General features: G+C 43.1%; 1 protein-coding gene across 1 annotated transcript; it reads left to right on the top strand.

Annotated features, from left to right (window-relative positions):
• The first annotated feature begins 1,247 nt into the window (after positions 1-1,247).
• LOC134078608 (GRIP and coiled-coil domain-containing protein 2) lies at positions 1,248-22,666 on the top strand. Its single transcript, XM_062534658.1, has 23 exons — positions 1,248-1,364; positions 1,814-1,873; positions 4,869-4,953; positions 5,049-5,116; positions 5,244-5,348; positions 5,510-7,894; positions 8,044-8,104; positions 8,816-8,916; positions 9,334-9,432; positions 9,733-9,852; positions 10,260-10,424; positions 10,704-10,808; positions 11,183-11,345; positions 11,556-11,656; positions 11,806-11,883; positions 12,196-12,333; positions 14,828-14,949; positions 15,810-15,986; positions 16,432-16,646; positions 19,922-20,116; positions 20,468-20,607; positions 20,986-21,187; positions 21,561-22,666. Exons 1-23 carry the CDS (start codon positions 1,359-1,361, stop codon positions 21,629-21,631), a joined length of 4,962 nt encoding a protein of 1,653 aa, XP_062390642.1. The 5' UTR covers positions 1,248-1,358; the 3' UTR covers positions 21,632-22,666.
• The last annotated feature ends 219 nt before the right edge of the window (positions 22,667-22,885 follow it).

Below are 22,885 nucleotides of genomic sequence, written 5' to 3'. Positions count from 1 at the left end.
TTCAGAATGCTGCAGCACGCCTGGTCTTCAATCAGCCAAAGAGGACACTTGTAACTCCTTTCCTCTGGCTCCTTATAGTGTCCAGAATTACATTTAAAATCTCTCACTTTGGCCTATAGGACACTGACTGGATCTGCTCCCTGCTATCATAATTCAATGATGCACATCCCCAACCACCCACTGCAGTCATCTAATGAGTGTCTGTTGTGTCAGCCAGCCATAAACACTCAAATTCAAGACTCTTTCCCCTCAGTGGTTCCATGTTGATGGAATGAATTGCGCAGTGCTCTTCCTGTTCCTGTGTTTTGGGTCAAGAGTGGTCTAAAGGCCTGTTCTATATGCACTTAGTTTATTAAGCGTATATTATTTTTTTGTTTGAATTGACAAATATTGTTTCTTATTGCTATCCTCCTTAATGTGCTCAAATATTACCCACTTTGTGCTATTGTATTGTTGTTATATATACATGTCACTTTGGACATAAGCGTCTGCCAAATCTACTACTGTCTCTACTGTCTTTTTAAAGCAATATCTTGTTATGCTCCAGGGTGGCTTTGTGAATGTGGACAGGTGGGTAGAGCATGCGGAGCAGGACAGCCTTACATCATTGTGGACAACCAAGAAACAACTACAGGCTATGGCCTACTGTCAAGCAATATTTACTGTCATTCAACTGTTCAGATTCCCTTCAGCTGATCTAGGTTTGTTGTGTTATTTTCAAAACATACTGTGTAACAAATAACTAAAGTGAAATAACACAAACTGTGTTGTCTATATAGGCCTATCTGGACACAGAGATGTGTTGTTTTCAACACATTACTTTTAAGAGTGCATTAGGTCTGCATTATCTATCATGATTACACTGACATCTCAAGATTCTACAAAAAATAAATACATTTACATAACGATTAAACTGTCTTTAAGCGTGTGTGTGTGTGTGTGTGTGTGTGTGTGTGTGTGTGTGTGTGTGTGTGTGTGTGTGTGTGTGTGTGTGTGTGTGTGTAGCATGAAAGCAAATAGTGACTGACTGAAGAGAAGGCAATGTCCAAGTGAAGATAAATAAAGAAAAAAAAAACGTTTCGAAGAATGCCACTCTAACTTAACTATGTCTGTAATGTAAAAATGTACCAGCCCACTAATCTATTGTTTGCATAGTGGGAGATAGAATGAGGACGTGAGGACGTAAAGACGCTCCCTCATGACGTGCATGTTGACGAAGACGGAAGAGGATATTCATATCCTGCAGAGTGCAGTAGCTGTAGAGAGATGCCTCTTGTACATTAAGTTAGGTACATTCTTCTTGGAAGTCTACATTTTGCCTGAAAGACCTACCAATATCTTACTCATAATCGGACAAAATGGAGGTAAGTTCAGGTCAAGGATCTGTATTCAGACAGTCAGCACTTGATGGCTCATTGCAACGTAAACAAGCTATGGAAACCTAGCAGGCTATGCTAGCTTACTATGATAGCTAAGTTAATTTAGCGTTGTTAAATCAAAGATGTGCACGTAAAGCTAATTATTGACATGCTACCGGATTGTATTGAAATGTAATAATGTTTCTTCCGGTTTTTTGTTCTAACTGGTTTCAAGAATGATTCGGCTTGGTGTCACCTGCTGTCTAGTGTCTGACATTACCTGTATAACTTGTCAAGCGAGCTGCTACGTGCGTTGAGGGCATAGCATCAGCACTGTAGACTACTGCCTCCTTATAGTATTGCATTTAGCCAAATCAAAGCCGTAGACTACACTGGACTGTCGATCTTTGTTGAACAAAACAAACAAACAAAAACACTGCCCTGTTTTGTTACAGCAAGAGCCGAATCCAGAGTCTATAACTTCCCCCTCTGGTCAAGGGCCTGGAAAGTCGAAGGTTAGTAGAATTGCCCTATGATAGCCCACTTCTATGCTTACTCTAAATCTAACGGTCCTACTCTTGATTGGGTCAAGTTAGGCCTACTTCAATTTCACCCAACAATCCCTCTCCACCACCAACCATAACACAACAGACCTGCTGGATGGACCATTCCATGTTAAATCTGACATAATTCAGAAAAGTGGTTGCTGCACTATCTTAGATATCAGAATCTGTAAGTTATTTGTTCATTATTTGTTTTCATTTTTTTTTTTTTTTTTTTTGCCCTTGAATTTTGTAGTTATCAAAATGCCTTATCCTGGAAGCCATGATTAGTAGGGGTGTCAACAATAATCGATTCGGCGATGCATCGCAATGCGGGGCATGCACGATTCAGCATCGATGCGGCAACGTGCCATAATCGATTATGTCACTATTTATTTTCTGGCCTCGAGTACAGTAGTAAAGTTGACGTTTCCATTCATTCCGGTGGCATTTCCAGAGCAATGTTGCAATGACATGCGCCGCCTGTACAGTGTTTCCCCCACACATAATTTGTGGCAGTGCACCACAGATTCAACACAGCCGCCACATATGCATTTTATTCATTATGTTTTTAACGCAATTTAAAACACGCATCGTATTCGTAAAGCTGCATTTCTTTCCCCTACTCCCCCTTCCTCTCTTGCTCACACACACAACCACAGCCCCCCCTCTCCGTGCACAACGCGTCTGTCTCCATGAACGATTTCCATTGTAGACTATGCGTGCAACTTTACCGAACAGTATAAGTAAAGCCCCTCTCCGCACTTTTTTGGTAGACAAGCCTAGGTTACTCATAGCGCTTTAATGTAGTCAGATCTTTCCATAACACTTGTTGCAACGCTAATAAGACTAGCCTAAGCTAGGCCTACATAATGTCAACATTATTTTTTATTTAGGCCTATAGGTCAATAAGAAAACCTAACAAATGTGTTGTTGTTTGTGTAACCCAGACATCAGCAACTTTCATTTTATACGACCAATCACTTCTCGTGGCAGCTCCCTCACGGCTGCAACTTGTGCACTCGCTTGTGATGTTTAGCGGTATGTTCATCAGGTCACAGAGCTGCCTGAGCCTCTACGTCAACAATGAATGAGAAAGTATTATCGCGCAAGTAGGCTATGCTACACACAATCCCCCCCTAAACATACAGGCAATGAGAAGCCTTGAATTAATAGTTTTAATCCCCTAAACATACAGGCAATGAGAAGCCTTGAATTAATAGTTTCTTAATGTATCAGACAATTTTTCGGGACAATTAGGGCAGGATTAGGGATCGGGACAACTGCTTGTATTTCATGACTGTCCCGATTTTTTTGGTCACCCTAAGGAAACTGAACAGTCCAACCAGTAGACTGTGGTAAGCTAGCCAACTATGCTACTGTTTACAATATTATTTTAAGGCTTTAAGCAGACAGCTGAATTAAAGAGGTGTAGTTGTAATATGAACATAGGCTAAAATATGCATAACGTGAGCTGTCATGAATATCAGAATTTCAGTATTTTCTCTTTATATCAGGATATGGGTTAATATAATACTCCAAGGTTTAAAATGTTATTTCATACAATTGCAAGGTCCACCGTCCCCCCCACATAACAGTCAATACAATCTTTAGTTCAATATGACTGCTTGAATTGCCTGTCTGATGACACATTTGCCTTGTTGTGTGCAGTAGAATTTTGATGCATTGCAGTGCATCGCAATGCATCGTAGAATCGAATTGAATCGAATCGTTACCTGGTGAATCGTAATCGAATCGAATCGTGAGGGCAGTGCCAATGCACACCCCTAATGATTAGGCATTATTGTCTTTGAAAGTATTAGGCTATTCCAAGCTAGACCAAACTTGAAAGGCAGTCATGTTCCCAGTATGGCATAAACAGTAAAAGTTTGTATGCCCAGCGATTTTATGTAAAGCCTTAGAGTCAGGGCAATTGCAAGAAGAGTGAGGTATTGTAAAAGTTGCCTCTTGAAACAACATGTCATCAATCAGTATTTTGTCTGGAAATACAATACGTTATGAATTTTTGGAAATATTATAGGTCTCACAGATTATCCATATAAGCTACCCCATATGCAATTTTAGTCATTTGAAAAACGCTAGTCTAATCCTGTAGATAATGCTGTATTTAACTAAAAATAATGATTGATGCTAAATGAGTGTAAAGAGCAACAACTTTTTAATACCATTACCCTCATTGTTACCGACATGCCTTACAAACATTTAGTGGTTCATTCATGATGAGAACATTATCCTACTGAGTCTTCCATCCTATAAAGTTTGGGCTGGGTATAAATATTGCTTTTTTACATATTAATGCCCAAATATGGCTTTCCAGGAAATGTGTTTTTCAGGCTGAGATGATATCAAGGCCTTAAAAAAAAGAAAATGAAAATTTTAACAGAAATATATTGCAGACCTTGGATTTGGGACTCATTCATATTGACTAGCTTTTACTAACACCAGACCTATTCTCAAATGAGAATTGGACTAGGCATCTTTGCTTCGACCTCTGATTTCTAAGGGGACGTAAGCAGTGGTGAAATGAAGCTAAAGTTAGTAAGCTTAAAAAGTAAGTTGTAAATGAAGGTGTTCCACACAGTTGTTTATTCAGTTTCAAAGAACATACATGTCTGTTGTTTCAAACTGAAGCCATGAGCGCAGCTTTTGGCTTTGCCAACTATCCTCCTCTGTCTGTCATTGTGAATTGTTTCTAGAGGGAATTGTTTCTAGAGCAATTTTGGAAATCGCTGTGAATTGAAGAATTGTCAGATGGACCTTTAGAGCTTATTAAAGCTAGATATGTGTAAGGTTTGAGCATAATCTGAGTGCAACCACAGTCTTATTTGATTTGACATGGACTGATCCTAATCCATTTTTGTTTTGTTATTAAGATTAACAATGAACATTCATAACCTTCTCTTGTGTTTGATGTAACGTCTTTTGTGGTATTTTGTATTTTTATCAGCTGGACACACTATCAAAAGAAGACTTAATTAAGTTTGCAAAAAAACAAATAGCTTTAATGCAGAGGATGAAATCAAAATGCACAGGTAAATGAAAACCCTCAAATCACTTTTTACCGGTTGGTGTGTTATAAAATGAATGATGCAGTAAAGTAATTCAGCGGCACGTTTTCCTTTTTAAGATTTGGAAAAAGAAGTTGGCACGCTCAAAGCCCAGAAAAATAGTGATTCAGATGATTCTATTATCAAGGTATGTCAGACCAATCCACTCTAACCATATTTGATATTCTCTTATGCATCACATAGACCACCAGATTGTGATTTCTAATTTGGATTAGTAAGTTAACTGTGCTAAAACAATATGTGTGTGTAAACAGGAACTGACCGAGCGGATGGATATGGTTCTTCTGGAGAAAGCAGAAACACAGCAGAGCCTGGTCCTTCTTCGCAAAGAAAATGAAGGTGTTAAAAAGCAGGCACAGGTAAATAAAAAGTCTCATACTGTACCTTCCACTTAAGAAAGCAACACAGACTGAATGCAGTTATAAATGGCAAATTATTTGTCATTTTGTGATGACATGAGATGACATACTGTATACTATGTCTGTGTACTATGTTTTTTTTATGGTGTTTATATTTACAGGATAATGTTGAGGCTATGGCAAAACTTCAAGAAAAGCTGGATCATGCACAGAATGAGCACTCAACAAAAGTTAATGTTTTACAAAAAGTAATTGAAACAGCAGAAGCCAAACACAGAGAAGACCTTGAAAAAGTTCAACAGCTCATGAAGGACAAAAATGAAAAACTCAAACAAGAGGAAATTGAGAAATTGAAGACCAATCTAGAAGAAATTCACAAAAGCTATGAGGATAAGATCACTGGCTTTCAGAAGGAGCTCGAGGTGGAGAAGAGCAAGAGGCTTGCTGAGACTGAAAGGCTCCGAGAGGATCACCTAAAGGCACTCTCAGAGTCCCACCGTGAACTAGAAGACCTCCAGGAGGAGTTGGCAAACGTTCGCCAGCAACGTGAAGAAGAGGTCCGAGACTTGATGTTGCAGATGGAGGATAATGCAGCCGACTTTGAGATGGAAAGAGAGCGACTCTTATCTCTCCAGGATGAGCTTTCAGAGCAGCTTGCAATGAAGGAAAATTATCTGCAAGATGTGCAGGAGGAGGAGGAGGACCCTAACAGGCATGGGGCACTTAAAGATCCATTAGTCTGTAAAATGTTGGATTTCTCAGGTGTAGAGGACCAGAATGATGAGTTGAGTCAACTGAAGACAAACTTGGAGGAATTGCAGGCCCAGAACACTTTGTTTCAAGATGAACTCACATACCTACGTAATGTGAAAACAGAGCTGGAGTCTGATTTAAATCATGTGAGACAGGAATTCCAACTGGAGAAGGAAGAACTTGAGTTCAAGATTGATGAACTTCAAATGACCAAAGATGACGGTGCAAAAACTTTAGAGAAACATATGGAAAACCTTCACATCACTAATGAGGGAGGTGATATGACAATCAATCAGCATGAACAAGAGGTCCAAGAGTTGAAAGAACTTCACAAGACTGAATTACATGCACTTGAAAAAAGGCTGCTCTCACAAAATGACATGGATAAAGAAACACTGGTCCAAGAGTTGGATGTGCTAAGAGACAGATGTGAGCAACTGTCTGTTGAGAAGAATTGTGTCATTGAAGAGTGTCAGCACACCAAGGAAATTCTTGAGAGATTTGAGTTAGAGCTAGGAGAAAAAACAGGTGACTTTTCAAAACAGTATGATGCCATGAAGGAGCAAAGTGCGTCCGCTGTTCAGGATTTACAGGAGAAACTGAGCGTGACATGCAGTGAGCGAGACAGCTTACAGGAGCAAGTTGGGAGCCTTCAGCTTACAGTAAAGTCATTGGAGGACCTCAAGACCTCCTCAGATGCTTTGCAAAAGCAAAATGAAGAAATTCTGTTCCAGCTTCACCAAAAAGAGACTGCTGTGGTGGAGCTGAAAGAGATGCTGGATGTGGTATCATCAGACAAAAGCAATCTTCAACAGTGTTTAGAGACAGCACAGGCAGAATTGGCTAAACTTAGAGAAGATTGTGCTTTGGAGAAATCAGAGAAATCAGAGGTCTCTCACAGTTTTGAAAGCATATCCAAGGAAAAGGAAGGGATGCAGAGTAGGCTAGACGAACTATCAACAGCTCTCGAAAGTGCCTTAACCGAAAAGGAGAACATTGGAACGCTAGTGACCGATTTGAAGAGCAAACTGTCTCTGGCCATTTCCGAGAAGGATGAGCAGCATAGCCATCTTAAAGCAGCTCTGGAGGAGCTTACTGCTCTTCAGGAAAAGGGAAAACAGTCCCAGGATCTTATCAACAACCTGAAATCAGAATCAGTTAGCATATCGAATGAAGAAAAGGATCAACTTCAAAAGAGCCTTCAGGTTATGTCAGATGAGCAGGAAGCGCTAAAAATGGACAAGAATGCCATCGAGACAAAGCTCTCTGAAGCTTATGGCCATATCATGAACTTACTTGAACAAAATAACTGGGATGTATGCACAGATGACAAGGATCTCGCCGGTGTTTTAGATGCTGTCATAGCAATAGCGCAACAGGAGAAACTTGACCTGACCGACAGGGTAGCAGAACTGACGGAAGAGATGGAGCGATTCAAGCAACAGAGTGCCCAGACTCAGATGGAACTCCAGGCTCACATAGAGGATCTCAGTCGTGAGAAGAGCCTATTAAAGGGCAACCTTGATGAGGTGGTGTCTGATGTAGAAGCCTTACAGAGAGATCTCTCCGAGATGAAGACTGTGAATGAAAAGATCAGAGTGGAAAACCAAGAGCTGCTCGCTCAAATTGCTGAAGCGTCGGAGAAGTTGTCAGCCAGAGAACATGACGGAACGTCAGGGGAAAACGAGAAGAGTTTGGATGAAATCGATAATGAGAGAGAGGAGCTCCAGCAGCTGCTGACAGAGAAAGACTCCCTTCTGAAGCAGCTACGAGAGGATATGGCTACTTTACAGGTTAGTGCTTCTGACCAAATTGCAAACGCTCCGTTGCACATCATTACACCTGATAGTTTGTTTGTTAGAGCAGTATCTTGAAAGTGCCTTTTGAAGACAAATCTCCTACATAGATACATCCCAGCCTCAGTTTCACCATCTCATTTCAGAAATCGACTCACAGTGATGCCACCAGTGAAGAAAGCACGAAGGAGTACACTGAGAAAATAGGTTTGTATTTTTTTTTTAATTTGTTTGTTTATTTAAAAGGGACAATGCACATCAATTGACATTCATTGTTTGCACTCAAAATGTAATTGTGCCAGAGTTAGCAAAAGAGCTCATTTTCAAGCCTATTTTCTGAGAAAATAGGTTTGTATCTACAGAACAGGCTGTTTACATCTCGCATGAGTGAGCATGTGTCTTGGCTGGTCTGATCACAACTGGACTACAAGTATGTCAGTTATGTCGAGTGGCCACATGTGATCAGATCTTACTTACTAACTACTATTAACAGGTGGGATGCAGCAATGGTCTTTCCATGCCTAGTCGGTGGTAAATTAAAAGTAAAACAACAACAAAAACAATAGAGACTACACTCTGCACTAATAATAATAATAACAACAGTAATAACAATAATATATTTATTAATAATTCCATTTGCACGTAAATTAATGCATACCTCCACTTCTACAGATGGTGTCAGTTGAGAAGGTAATGCCTCAGTGTGTGACCTTAGGAAATAGCCGTTTAAAAAATGACCTTTGTGGTCTGAGCAATTGGATCTCAATGTGTGCTCAAAGCATGTTGTGTACACGGCTGCATTTTAATGCCACGTGTGAACAGGGCCCACGTGAATACATTTCCTTCATAAATAATTAAACGACCGATGCATTTTTAAATCCTTATATCACCTGTGCTCATTACTGTCCTCCCCTTTAGCAATACTGGAAAAGGAGAGCAAGGAAAAGGATGAGAGGATGAACAAAATCAAAGTGGTCGCTTTGAAGGCCAGAAAAGAACTGGATAATAGCAAAAAGGAGGTGAGACATCTGTTTGTTTGTTTTTTTGTCGTCTGTTTGTTCTGTAAAAAACTTTCTATCAATTTGAAGTTTGGGGCATTTAACAATGATAGTTACAGAAAATACTGAAGCACAAAGAGCAATGAAAGTATATTATGCATACAGTATACCTTACATGTAAATACAAATGTGCTTCACACAGTGAATTTTTAGAGGCCTTTCAACATTGGAATTTCTTCTTGACTTGTTGGTTAGAGTTGTTGACTTGAGTTGTCACATTTTTTGTGAACAGGTTTTACCCAATCATACTGTAAATCAAGTTGTCACATTTTTTTGTGAACAGGTTTTACCCAACCATACTAAAATTAACTTGTCAAATTGTCTATGAACTGGTTTTACCCTGTCATACTGTAACTGGTGCTTGTTTCCTAATCCCAGGTTGTGGCACTGAAAGAAGAGGTGGTAGCTTTACAAGCACAGCGGGACAGAGTTTCCAGCTCAATGAAGGACATTATCCATGGGGCTGAGGACTATAAGGTATTTAGCAGCATGATGCAAAATCGGCCAATAAAGTTCAGATATTGGAATTCTTATTAGGAGATGGATGTTGGATCCCTAATTATGAAGGCTAATGCTTTGTCTGTAGTAGAATAAATGTCTTATTCCAGCAACACCTATCAATTAAAGGAATCCATGCCAACCTCACTTTAGCTCTGCAGTTTGATGCTCATTCTGCTACTATTACACAAACACGTTCTGTTTGCCTCATTTTTGCCTCTATTCACGTCCAGTCTTGCCAAATGGATAACATGAATACTTGATGAATGTAATTTCCAGAACCTCATGATGGATTATGATAAGCAGACTGAGCTATTGGACAAGGAGCGAGAGAAGCTTGTAGGGGCGGAGAAACAAGTCGGAGATTTGACCAAACGTCTGCAAACTGCCATGCAGCAGGTATTTCTTATAACTTGACCCACACCCACAACTCTTGTTAAGGATAAACCAAGATGAAATATGTCCCTTTGTTGTTTTTGCATAAACTGTGAGTTTGTCTTCTTGACATTGGTTAACATAATGCCTCAGACAATGGCACAGTAGTTCCTAATTTGAGTGATATATACAGGAGCACTATTTACAGAGTGGATTCAATGAGTTGTTTGGAATATACAGTACCACTATATGGCTGTTATTTGGTCCAAGATCTCCCTAGATCAGGACGGCTGCCAAAGCAGACACCAAACATGTTCTGGTCACAAAGTCTTTTTGTTTTCAGATAGTTTGTCCTTTTTCTGTGGTGGCTTTTTTATTTTTTTCTCGTGCCTTGTGCTTGTCACGTAATCTTTCTACTCTCGCTCCCTCAGCATGAGCAGTTTGCGTCGGAGAGAGAGGACCTGAAGGCTCGACTGGAGACTCTGCAGACGAACGTCAGGCAGCTGGAGGCTCAGGCTTTAGAAATGCACAAAGTCAAATGTGCACTTGAAAGGGACTTGGAGGGAGAAAGGCTCTTAAAAGAACAAAAAGTCAAGGTACCACAATAACAGCGGGGGCCAGAGGGGAGATGAGCGGGACAGTCTGTGACACTGAATGCATCTTCAATTTGCCCGTGAGGGCCTCTCAAAAAATATTAAGCTGCTGGTGGCCCAGCGTCCACTTTGTGTGTTTGTTTATCTTTCTCTCAATTTTTCTGTTCTACTGTGCTGAAAACTTTTAAGAGTACTCTACGTGTGTAATTCCAGAAATAACATTGAATCCAAAGTACCGGTTTTAAATATTTAAATGCTGTAAACTCTTTTCTTTTGCTACAGGAGCATTTGTCTGCCGTTAAGGAGGTAGAGGAGCTCCAGAGTCAGCTGAGACGACAGAAGCAGCAGCTCCAGCAGACTGCACAGGAACTGGAGCAGCTTCGCAGGGCAAGTCGTGTTATCACAACAAACAACTGCTGGACGGCACTATTAGAATAGTCTGTGTTGATGTTTATACTGTAATTTATAGCTTAGGTGTGCATGAACAGGAATAGTGTGCATTTTAATGTTTAATGGCTTTTGCAAAACAATACACGATGTGAAATGCATTTGTTTAGGAATAAGCAAATGCTGTGGTATTATGGATTCTTTCTGTATGGACTCTGTTTATGAATTACTGTGGTTAAATACCTGCCAATCAATCAGTTTCCTTGTAGTACTTGCAGTACACATTTACAAATTGCAAATTACACATTACAAATCCACAAATTACAAAAAAACACAACCTTTTGATAAACCTCCCCCCTCCCCAATCACCACAGGATGCTCAGCAGAACTCTCTCATGGACATGGAGATGGCCGATTACGAGCGCCTGGTTAAAGAGCTGAACAGTAAGATCGCGGAGAAAGACGCCAGGATCGAGGATCTGGGAGCGCAGCTACAGACCCAGAAAAAGAAGGAGGAGAGCTTGAGCGAGGAGATCGGTGAGGCAGCCTTTTAAAATCTCAGAACTCACCATTGATCGTTCAATCTCACTCACAACAGTCGCTCCTCACCTATGAAGTTTGCATTTGGCCAAGAACACCGTGCAATCTGAATGGGTTATATGACCTGGACATGAGATCAAAAGCTTTCTATTATGTGTTTTGACGCATTTTACTCTGTCAATAACCCCCCTCCCCCCCCTCCCTTAGGATCACTGAAGTCCCAGGTAGACCAAGGGGAAGAGAAATCATCCAAGATGAAACAGCTGCTGGTGAAAACAAAGAAGGATTTGGCTGATGCCAAGAAAAATGTGAGTCACTCGCTCGCACTACTCCATAGGCCAAGCTATCCCTCCACAGATCGCTCCACAACCTCCATTCATGTGCTGATCATTAATGAGGTTTGATCTGTGTCGCGACCCAGTTGCACTGATGTGGATGTACGTATGTTGCGTTGCAGGAAGCTTCTCAGATGCTCTCCACGGCCGCTTTGAAGGGAGAGCTGGAGGCGCACCAGCAACAACTGGAAGGCTATAAGGTAAAGCACAGTACAGGCCATACTGTCATTTCCTGTGTATTAGCCGCATTGTGTATAAGCCACAGGACCGTGTTTTATGCAAGTTAAAAGAAACAAAGCCATATTAATACCGTATTAACTGCCCCCGTGTATTAACCTCTTAGCTGAAGAAATTTAGCAAAATCAATGCATAAGACTCGGCTAATAGTTGGGAAATTGCCGTACATCCACTAGACATCTTTTAGACATTTCATCAAGGCCGTTGAAGCCCTCTGAACTATAGAGGGACAATGGATGTGGGTTTTATGCATGTGTCTGACTGTCTGATTGCAGATCCAGTGCAGTGAGCTAACAGCGGAGCGTCACCGTCTTCAGGAGCAGCTGAGGGCTTCGGCCGAGCAGCATCAGAGGACGTCGGGGTCGTTCCACCTGAGACTGACCACCCTGCAGGAGGAGTGCAGCACAGCTAAGGTAGCCAAGTCCACTCCTCCTGTCCGCCCTGTCCTCTCTGGGGTCTCCACAGTGTGCAGTGGAGTGAACTGTATGTTTGATCTTTTCACATAGCATATGCGGTGCAGTATCAATATTTAGATATGTGTGAGCTGAAGTCAGGAGTTACAATGACACACCAGCGCTCAAGTATAACTTCTCAACAAAGTGTAGGCTATGCAAACTAATGCTATATTATTATTATTATTATTATTATTAACTTTATTTGTTATAGAGGGACAGTGTACAGTAATTAACATTTTACAAAGAAAATGTAAATGCACCCAATTATATCCAAAAGGCTAGTTTCCATTGGTAGTCCCCCTGCCAGAAGGAGAATGGCATAATTACCTATGAATTAAAAGATTACAGCAGGTAAAATCAAGCAAAACTAAAAATAAAACAATTACAATATACATATATATATATATACATACACATATACAAAAACAGATGTGTTACATCTATCTACAACCCCTCCCCACACACACCCTCTCCCCCACTCCTATGCAGACAATGCATATCCACAAGGTCCACATATCACATGTGTCTATATTTTTTAATCTTTTCATTCATATTCCATATTCATATACGGCTGGATTAACAAACATTTAGCTACTGTACCTTGTAGAGGTGTACAAAAAAAACACTACACCTGAGGACTGCACATGGGATATTTCATCTTGCAATACTGTTCTGTTTTTCACAGTGTTCATTTTTAAGCTCATGGTACTGTATGTCCTATAGTGTAGCGGTGTAGCAGTACTGCTCCACTTTAATGGTTGTCGCTACCCTTACGAAACTGCTGCTATGCTTTCATGAGCCACCTACCGTGTGCTTCTGTTCTTGCACCGCATCCTACAAAAATATGGACCTTGTGGATATGCATTGTCTGCATATATCATTAGTATGCATAGCCTACACTTTGTTTAGCGTTTATGCTTGTGCGCTGGTGTGTCATATGGTGAATTGTAACTCCTGACTTCACCATGCTAGTTGGGGAAAAGTACGCAAGCTCCATGTAGAGACATCTCCGTAGATCAATCTAATTTGTATGGCATTTTGTTGGCTTAAGACTTTGTAAAGGTTATTGAGAAATATGTTAACCTTTCTTTGCTTCAGCTCCAGAGCTTAAATGGATCATTATGGTATTAAGGTATCAGGGACTAACTCCGGAGCTTCAGTTCAGCCCTTCCCTTTAACTTGTGAGCAACAGGGAGACACAAGATACTGTAGATACAGGTTCAGTCGGAGGAGTTGCAGCTTTATTTTAGTGGCCAACAGTTCATACTGTAAGTGTGCTTCAGTAATTCTGCATTGGGTCACCAGTTTCTCTCTTCCAGCTCCTAGCTAATCAGCTGTGTTCTCTTTTTCTGTCTCACTCACACTCTATGTACTGAGCTGTTCTTAGGAAGCCACACCGCTTTCATAACAAGACACCATGAATGTTATTTTGTTGGCTTACAGTCTTGCTGGTCCTGTACAATAGAGGACAGATCTATTGTGAGTTCTGTCCATCATTGAAAAAAAATAAAACTAGACACAGCTCTACTACCTTGATGTTGACTTTTTCCCCCCAGTGCCATATGTGGCGTTTTGTACAGCCGATCATGGGTATGATGTCTCACCAGATCTCTCCATGAAATCTGTTCAGAGCTGGCCATGGGAAGGACCTGTACTGTACCGTATACTCTCTCACCAGATCTCTCCATGAAATCTGTTCAGAGCTGGCCATGGGAGGGACCTGTACCGTACCGTATGCTCTCTCACCCTCTCCTTTATACCTCTGCTGTAAAACCCCAGCAGGCTCAGTGGCCGCCGGCTCAACCCTCCGCCCCATTACGCGTGTGACACGCCAGTGCTCCTACTCTGAGTGCTCTGGCCTGCTGCCCCCCCCCCTCCCCCCCCCCCCCCCACCACACACACACACACTCAAACACTCAAACACACACACACACACACACGCGCACACACACACCCCACCTCCCCCGCCTCTCCACTCCACAGACCGAGCCCTGCACTCAAGAGTCCTGGTGCCTTCCAAATAGCTGTATAGATTTTCCATTCCAGTGGTCTGCAAGTCGGCACCATTGCTAAATGGCTTAAAACAAAACTTAATTATAGAGTGACACTCCTGAGTGATTTCCCCCACAGGCCTAATGCCTGGTGATGAATAGCGAGTCTCAGCCCAAAGAAAAAGAGAAGAGCCTGCATCGCTCCCACTGCTGGGACTGTGCTGCAATCATTTTTATTAATTAATTGTCATAGGATTTGACAGGAAAAAAAATAAATAAAAAAACAACCAAAAAAAAAAACATAAAAACATGTACCAGTGGTTAGACAACCCACAAGAGATACATGTTTGCAGTTGCACTTGTTGTTTTGGTCATTATGATATTCTTCCTGGAATCGTTTGTGCTGGCGAATGAATGGCACAGTCTCATTTCTTGGTCCTCTGTGTGATTTGACCCCTCAGGCTGAACTGGCTGCAACCACATCAGAATTTGAGAGCTACAAAGTGCGCGTGCATAATGTTCTGAAGCAACAGAAAAACAAGAGCTCGGCCCAAAACGACAGTGACGTCACCAAGCAGGAAAGGTCAGTCTTGTTACCTGTTGAGAATTTGTGTGTGTGTATGATGTGTCTGTGTCTGTGTGTGTGTGTGTGTGTGTGTGTGTGTGTGTGTGTGTGTGTGATTGAGTCACTTACAACATAATACAAATGCTTTTTTTCCCTTGTTTTGTACCTTTTATTTGTTCTGTGTGTGAGAGCGAGACGCTTTGGGTAGGGAGCACATGAAAAGCTTGCTGAAACACCTAAAGACTAGAGATGCACCGACTAATCGGTTGGCTACCGGAATTGGCCGATTTTCATGTGATCGTCCATGACCGGTGAACGGCCGGCCGGTCTGAGACATGCTGATTGATGCCGGTCAAATGCTCTCACGCACCGCATTTGAAACAGCATCACCCAGCTGAGTTTGCAAAGTTTGAAGAAGGTAGCAAAGGCCAACACTCAGCGAACGCTGTGCTTTGCTATATTCTGTGGAATTGACTAAGATGTCACTTAATTTTGTAAAACGAAAGAAGAAATTAAATCTGAATCGGCTCAAATCGGTATCAGCAGGTCAAACTCGAACATTGGAAATCAGAATCGGCCCAGAAAATTGCCATTGGTCCATGTGTACTAAAGACGTGTGTGTGTGTGTGTGTGTGTGTGTGTGTGTGTGTGTGTGTGTGTGTGTGTGTGTGTGTGTGTGTGTGTGTGTGTGTGTGTGTGTGTGTGTGTGTGTGTGTGTGTGTGTGTGTGTGTGTGTGTGTGTGTGGATATCGGTATCGGCAGTTCAAACTCGAAAATTGGAAATCGGAATCGGCCTAGAAAATTTAAATTGGTGTTCATGGTTAAATCATGTGTACTTAAGACTTCTGTGTGTGTGTGTGTGTGTGTGTGTGCACTAGGGAGCACATGGAGAGCATGCTGGAGCAGCTGACCTCTCGTCTGCAGGACACGCAGCACAACCTGCAGGCCAGCAGTGCGGAGCTGCAGCAGCTGCAGACGGAGCACGACACCCTGCTGGAGCGCCACAACAAGATCCTGCAGGAGACCGTCGTCAAGGAGGCCGAGCTCCGCGAGAGGTGATGCTGTCTAGAGACCATCTCATGCGTTCCGTAAAAAATGGGGACGTTTTCAGATAATATCAATAAAAGGAATATAATGTCCGCAACATTGCTATTTGCTCCCATTTGATGTTTGAAAAAGCAAACAACGTTTCGACCCTACTGGGTCTTCATCATCAGGTATCAGGCTTGCCTGATGGAGAGCCAGTAGGGTCGATACGTTGCTTGTTTTTTTTTAAAACATTAAACGGGAGCAAATACTGTAGCAGTGGTGCGGTCTTGCGGACGTTATATTCCTTTTATTGAAGCTACTCTCCATTTGTCCTGCACCTGCAAGGTGGGATGTGCACACACAACTACTCTTTTTGAATGATGTTTTCAGAATAATTTTATACGTTCATGACGTTACTGTTCCATCTTATGGTTCCGACATGCTGAGACCTTCTGTACTGTGCTCCGACAGGCTCTTGACGCTGCAGTCGGAGAACATGTCCCTGAAGGCGGAACACGCCCAGACGGTCAGTCAGCTGAGCTCGCAGGCCGACGTGCTCCGCAGCAGCTACCGGGAGCAGCTGCGCCACACGCAGGACGAGCACCGCGGCACGGTGGACACGCTGCAGCAGCAGCTCGGACGCCTGGAGAACCAGCTCTTCCAGCTGCAGAAGGAGTCCAGCGCCAGTAAGGGCCGCACCGCCACACTGCTCCTGTTGTTGGGCCACCAACATCACTCTTATGTGGAACACCAACAACACTCTTATGTGGAACACCAACAACACTCTTATGTGGAACACCAACAACACTCTTATGTGGAACACCCAGAGCCATATAGATACATCCATAGATATTATGTATACAGTATATGTCTATGGATACATCTATATGGCTCTGGGAACACCTACAACACTCTTATGTGGAACAGCTACATGCACAATACAACACAGGCTGAATTTAAGCAATACGCCCTGAGAGGCCATAGGTTTAGCAAAGCATTAAGCCACTTGAGTCCGTAGGTTCCACTGATTTTAGAACAACTAATGGCCTGTGCAGACTACACGATTTCAGCCCGATTTTGCCACGATTGTGTCGTGGCCGACAAATTTCCATTGTCGGGTCCGAATATTCAAAGTCGGGAACGATGTTCGAAGGAGGAAGCGTCTTGTAATCTGACATGTTCAACGACCCGCGATTTATTGTCTGCGACATTCTAAGACGTTACGACCAAAAGTCTAGCATGTTAGATTTTTTGGGGAATCTCCTACGACTCCTGTGTTGACACTGATACTGTGACGACACACGACGAGAAGGCTACGATAAATTATCTTGTAATGTGGCCACTCTTGCGGCCACGACGCTGTAAGATTTTGTGGTTCTCTGATCGCCTAGTCTGACATGGTCAATCGTAAAAGATAATCGTCAAAGACAAAAAAGTTGTGTAGTCTGCACAGGCCATTATGGAGTCGTTAGGCACGACACACGGCACGGCAAACTGAAACCCCCCATTAGCTGCTCTAAAATCAACGGAACCTACGGACTTGAGTGGCTAATTGCTTTTCTAAAATGGTTACTAAAATATATCTGGCAAGATTTCATTAAGTATTCATAGATAATCATTCTCCCGCCAAGAAGTATACTTCCTCTATTTGAATGGTTGCCAAGTTGTGCTAGTCTAGTGCTTTACTATAGAATGACATGCGGCCAAGGTGTTTGTGTTGGATTTTACAACAGCATCGACCACCATTCAGCCAACCGTAATCAAGGACCGGAACTATCCATTTTAGAATTTAGAACTATTTTAACTAAGATGGCTAGTTCTCAACCAGAAACTGTAGCTTTAGCAGCGCAAAAGAAAACTGTGAAAAACATAAATGGATGTAGGGAAATTGTTATTTGCAAAAACTCATCGGTACACTCATCAGTTCATCCTGTTACTCTGTTGTTGCTTAACCCAGCCCCACCCAAAAGGTACAGCACTCACAGATTTGTCAGGCAGCTACTGTTTTACTGGGAGTGCAATAGCTGTCGGAATGTTTAGTTTGTGTCTGCTCATCCAGCTGTCAGGAAATACTGTACCCGTCATGGTGTTTGGATTGTGTTCGCTTTGTCACAGCTGCTGTAATGTGCCAAGTTAGCCTGATAATTCAGTAGACAGACAAGCCTGTGGAAAAGAGTTCAAGTGTGTCAACGCTGTAATGAACTGTGTGTGTGTGTGTGTGTGTTTGTGGCAACTACCTTGGGTAGTACAATCTGGTGGCTGTAATGCGGGCTCCTAATTTGCGAGATCAGGGTGGTGTTTGTGGGTGTGCGTCGGGATCCTGCGTGTGAAGCTGAGCCGCTGCTGGCACCAGACCACCCGCTCCTTTATGTTGGCGGCTCGGGGCACAGCTGTGCGGGCGTGTGCTGGAGCGCCGAGCCCAGCTGCCGCGCTGCCTAATGATGCCCGCCCCGGTGCACCGCGTCTCAGCCCCCTTCTCCTCTCCTCTCCTCTCCTCTCCTCTCCTTCTCCGCTCCTCCCCTCTCCTCTCCTCTCCTTCTCCTCTCCTCTCCTTCTCCACTCCTCTCCTCTCTCCTCTCCTTCTCCGCTCCTCCCCTCTCCTCTCCTCTCCTTCTCCTCTCCTCTCCTTCTCCACTCCTCTCCTCTCTCCTCTCCTTCTCCACTCCTCTCCTGCTCCTCTCCTCTCTCCTTCTCCACTCCTCTCCTCTCCTGCTCCTCTCCTCTCCTCTCCACTCCTTCTCCTCTCCTCTCCTCTCCTGCTCCTCTCCTCTCCTGCTCCTCTCCTGCTCCTCTCCTCTCACATCTCCTCTCCACTCCTTCTCTTCTCCCTCTCCACTCTTTCTCCTCTCCTCTCCTCTCCTCTCCTCTCTTTCTCCTTCTCCTCCGCTCCTCTCCTCTCCTCTCTCCGCTCCGCAGCCAGGTGCTCCTTCCAGCTCGGGAAGGAGGGAGGGAGCGGCTCCAGCCTGGCGCTCCCGTCACCCTCTGTAGGGAGAGCAGCAGGGCAGTCCTGAGGATCCCTGAGATGCCGGAGACGGGGATAGTAGAGCTGGAGACGGGGATAGTATCTATGCACAGGCGTGGGGTTGTGTCCTTTAAAACAGCACCCCGCACTGTGGCAGACACTCGGTACCCCCCCCCCCCCCCCCCTCTCCAAGCATCCATCACATCAGGAATCTGCCCCTATTGACTGGCAGCTCGTGACAAATGATTTGCGCCCCTTACGTCTTCATGCTTGTTTGTTTCTCCTGTGTCAGCCGTCCGGCAAACAAGCAATATGTGGGAGTGTTAAATAGCTGAATTTTGGGGGCTGATAAATGGCTAGCAGTGCAAGCTTATTTAGTCTCCGTGGAGAGTGTGCTGTTGGGGCTGTTTGGGCTGTGAATGACAGGCTATTGACTGGCCACCCCATGTGTGAAGGGCAATTTTGGCAAGATGCAGCAGATGTGAGAATTTCTCTTCCCACACTGCTCTCACTTAACACATCAGTCACAACATGTCCGCCTACCTTTGAGTCACGACCACATGGTTGAAAATGAGCCAGAGCAGATACACAACTATATTTACTAAGACTTGCTTTGAGTAAGCTCATTGTGCAAAACCAGAACTTAGATCCTGATAAGACTCATGTTGGTTGTTTCTAAATGCTAATACATACAATTAAATACTGTACAGTACAGTGTTATCTTGAACATCCGATATGTCTTTTATACCACCTACGCAACAAACAAACACACCATACCACAACACAAATTACTGGGTACCGTAAATTATGCTTCTGAGTTGCCCATGACTGCCCTCTGCTGGTGAGTTAAAGTAAACCTCAATCTACAGGCTCAGAGAACTTGGAGCCAACGTTTCCCTGAAATGACTTGTGTTGTGTTTTGTTGAGTGATAACCCCTCCCTGTTCTCTCTCTCTCTCTCTCTCTCTCTCTCTCTCTCTCTCTCTCCCCTTCCTGCCAGGCTCAACCTCCCTGCAGCAGGGTAAGAAACTGATGCAGGAGCGGAGGCCCACGGACCTGCCTCTGCTCGAGCTGCAGTCCATGGCGCGAGAGGAGGGCGAGGGCATGGAGACGACCGAGACGGAGTCCGTGTCCTCCGCAAGCACGCCGCTGCCCTCCCTGGAGCAGCTCCTCTCCTCTCCAGACCCCAAACATGGTGAGCCCCCTACATCACCCCCCTCCCCCGCCCCCTTTCTAAAGTCAACTTTCACCTCAATGACTTTTGTCTCAGAGAGTCAAGTGGTCTACATCATCTGGTCATTTGGTCATGTCAGCAAAATAGTAACCAGCACATTTTGTCACTGCTACAACACATCACTAATTAGTTTCACTAATTCACGGATTGGGATACAGTAGATGCAGAGACCGAATTTCCCTCACGGGGTCAAAGGAGTATACAGTATACCATACTTATACATCAACTTTTGTCTGTTGTTATTTGGTTGAATTTGTTCACCTCTTGATATGAAGCTGGCATGGAATGAGCTGATATTTGTGCTGTGTGCAGAGCCATTCGTGTGGCAGGTGGAGCCCACAAAAGAGGAGCTGAGCCAAAAGCTGAACACAGTTACGCGCAGCATGGAGCACATGAACGGGCTGCTCCATGAAACGGAGGCTACAAACGCCATCCTCATGGAACAGATCACGGTAAACACACACACACACACACACACACACATACACTGTCTTTGTCAGTGAAGTGAAGAATTAGTGAAGTACACCTTATGAAACACTAATTAAATTGCAAAATATAAACAAATATCTATCACAGTGTGTATATGCTCTCAATCACTCCAGTGCACAATTGACACGCACACACATCAACACCAGACATCGTCCTGTCCATTTATAATGCTGTCGGTTAAGGCTGAATCCACCCCCTCCCCTCTCACAACCACCATGATCCATCCATGCCTCCTCCTACTGACCCCTTCTCAGTGAGGCAGGGCTGAGTGATGGCTTGTCAGACCGCTGTTTCAACCCCCTCCTGACCCCTTCCTCTTCCTCTTCCTCTGCCCCCTACAGCTGCTGAAGAGCGAGGTGCGGCGGCTGGAGAGGAACCAGGAGCGGGAGAAGTCGGTGGCCAACCTGGAGTACCTGAAGAACGTGCTTCTGCAGTTCATCTTCCTGCGCTCGGGCAGCGAGAGGCAGGCCCTGCTGCCCGTCATCCACACCATGCTGCAGCTCAGCCCCGAGGAGAAGAGCAAGCTGGCCGCCATCGCTCAGGGTACGGCCGCCGCAATCTCCGCTCGCTCACCTCACAACGCCGATAAAGAAATTGCCCATCTTTGTCTTTGCAGAAGCATGACAGTCTCTGCCATTGTGATAGAATTTATTTCCCTGTGTGATACATGTCAGTATCCAGTATCCATTCCCAGTGTATGTCAGTGTCCCAGTATGTATGTTTACATTACATTTGGGTGACTTTTCTTTAACCAAAGCGACTTACAACATGGTAAAAACATTTTTAAGCTCTTAAAGAGCAATTCTAACAGCAATTTTACAACAGTCAACAAAATATATGTATGTTCGTTTGTTTGTTTAGTATCTTTGTTTTCTGTTTATATTATAAAAATGCAAATGCTGTCTGTTGTCATCAGGTGAAGAGGAAGCGGACCGGTCCTCCTCTGGCTGGTCCTCCTACCTGCACAGCTGGTCTGGGATCCGATGAGAGGGGAAGCTGCCGCTGGCTCCCAGGTGTCAGCTGGCTTCTCTTACTGTGTAGCCACAGCTCGCCATCATCTTTCAAATATCTCAAAGTACACCCCATATGCCTTTTCCACAAAAAAATAGATCTGTTTTTATATTTTGATAAAGATTCCTTTATTGCAGTTCTGCATTATTTATACATTACTTGAATATTAGCTTAGACCTTCATGTAAGTTGATGGACTGATGTTATTACCCATGACTTATAGCTGACACTGTTATCCATGTCTGTTGTTTTTCCAGTGTATAGCATATGTTCCTTCACTTAAAGATTTTGCAACTGTGAGTCAAGAAACTGTTTCTGAAACATTCACATTTCTTACTTTTTGTTGATTTTAAAACTTAAACTGTAACTTATCTCAAAAGGGATAATATACTTTTTACAGGTATGACTATTATTGTTGTATACTGTGGAATATCAAGGGTTTTGTGGAACTACACTGCACATTATTTTCAGTTGAGAATCTGTTTCATTTCAACATAAAGATCATATCAAGGTATCTTTATGAACTGAAATAGTACATATGTTCAGACACTCAACCGAAGGCTCATGAGATTATACTGAAATAAATGGCCCACTGTCAATCATAACATAAGGGGGACCAAATGGAATTAAATGGGTGTTTCCGCTATGATTTTCCACCTTGTATGGAAAGCTTATGGAGAGCTTAAAAGCTTAGGAGAGATTATTGACAAATGAATGACATATCTTATCTGAATGTATTGCATTTTATATTATTGTATATAATTTAAATACAAGCATCGATCAGTCATGCAAAGAATATATTTAATATTTTACTCATAAATATCCAACTTGGTCAGTAGCTTGATGATGGTCTCATCACAAAGGGTATGAGTTTTTTTTTTTTAAGGGTATGCCCTTAAAACTTTTTTTTTTTTGCTTCTTAAAAGGTTTCGAGATTTATTTGGAAATGTGCAATTTGACCATACTGATTAATTACATGCTTCAACTGTGAGTAATAAAATTGCTGTTTCGGAAGAAATCTGTCTGAACCCGTCCATCTTTTACTTTGGCGATAAATGGGACATGGAATGATGTAATATCTGTGTTCTCTATTTTTGGAGAAAATACTTTTGTCATCGGAGTAGAAGACACTGAAATAATTTTTGAAAGAGCCTTACTGGCTGCACTTATTGACATTCTCCTTTAACATACTGTAGCCTAGTATTCTGTCAAATCCATTGCAGACACCTCG

Source organism: Sardina pilchardus, chromosome 4 (genome assembly GCF_963854185.1).
Source record: "Sardina pilchardus chromosome 4, fSarPil1.1, whole genome shotgun sequence".
In the NCBI taxonomy this organism is placed as follows: Eukaryota; Metazoa; Chordata; class Actinopteri; order Clupeiformes; family Clupeidae; genus Sardina; species Sardina pilchardus.
Note: the sequence above shows the minus strand (reverse complement) of the source record. Positions and strands in the feature narration are given on the sequence as shown.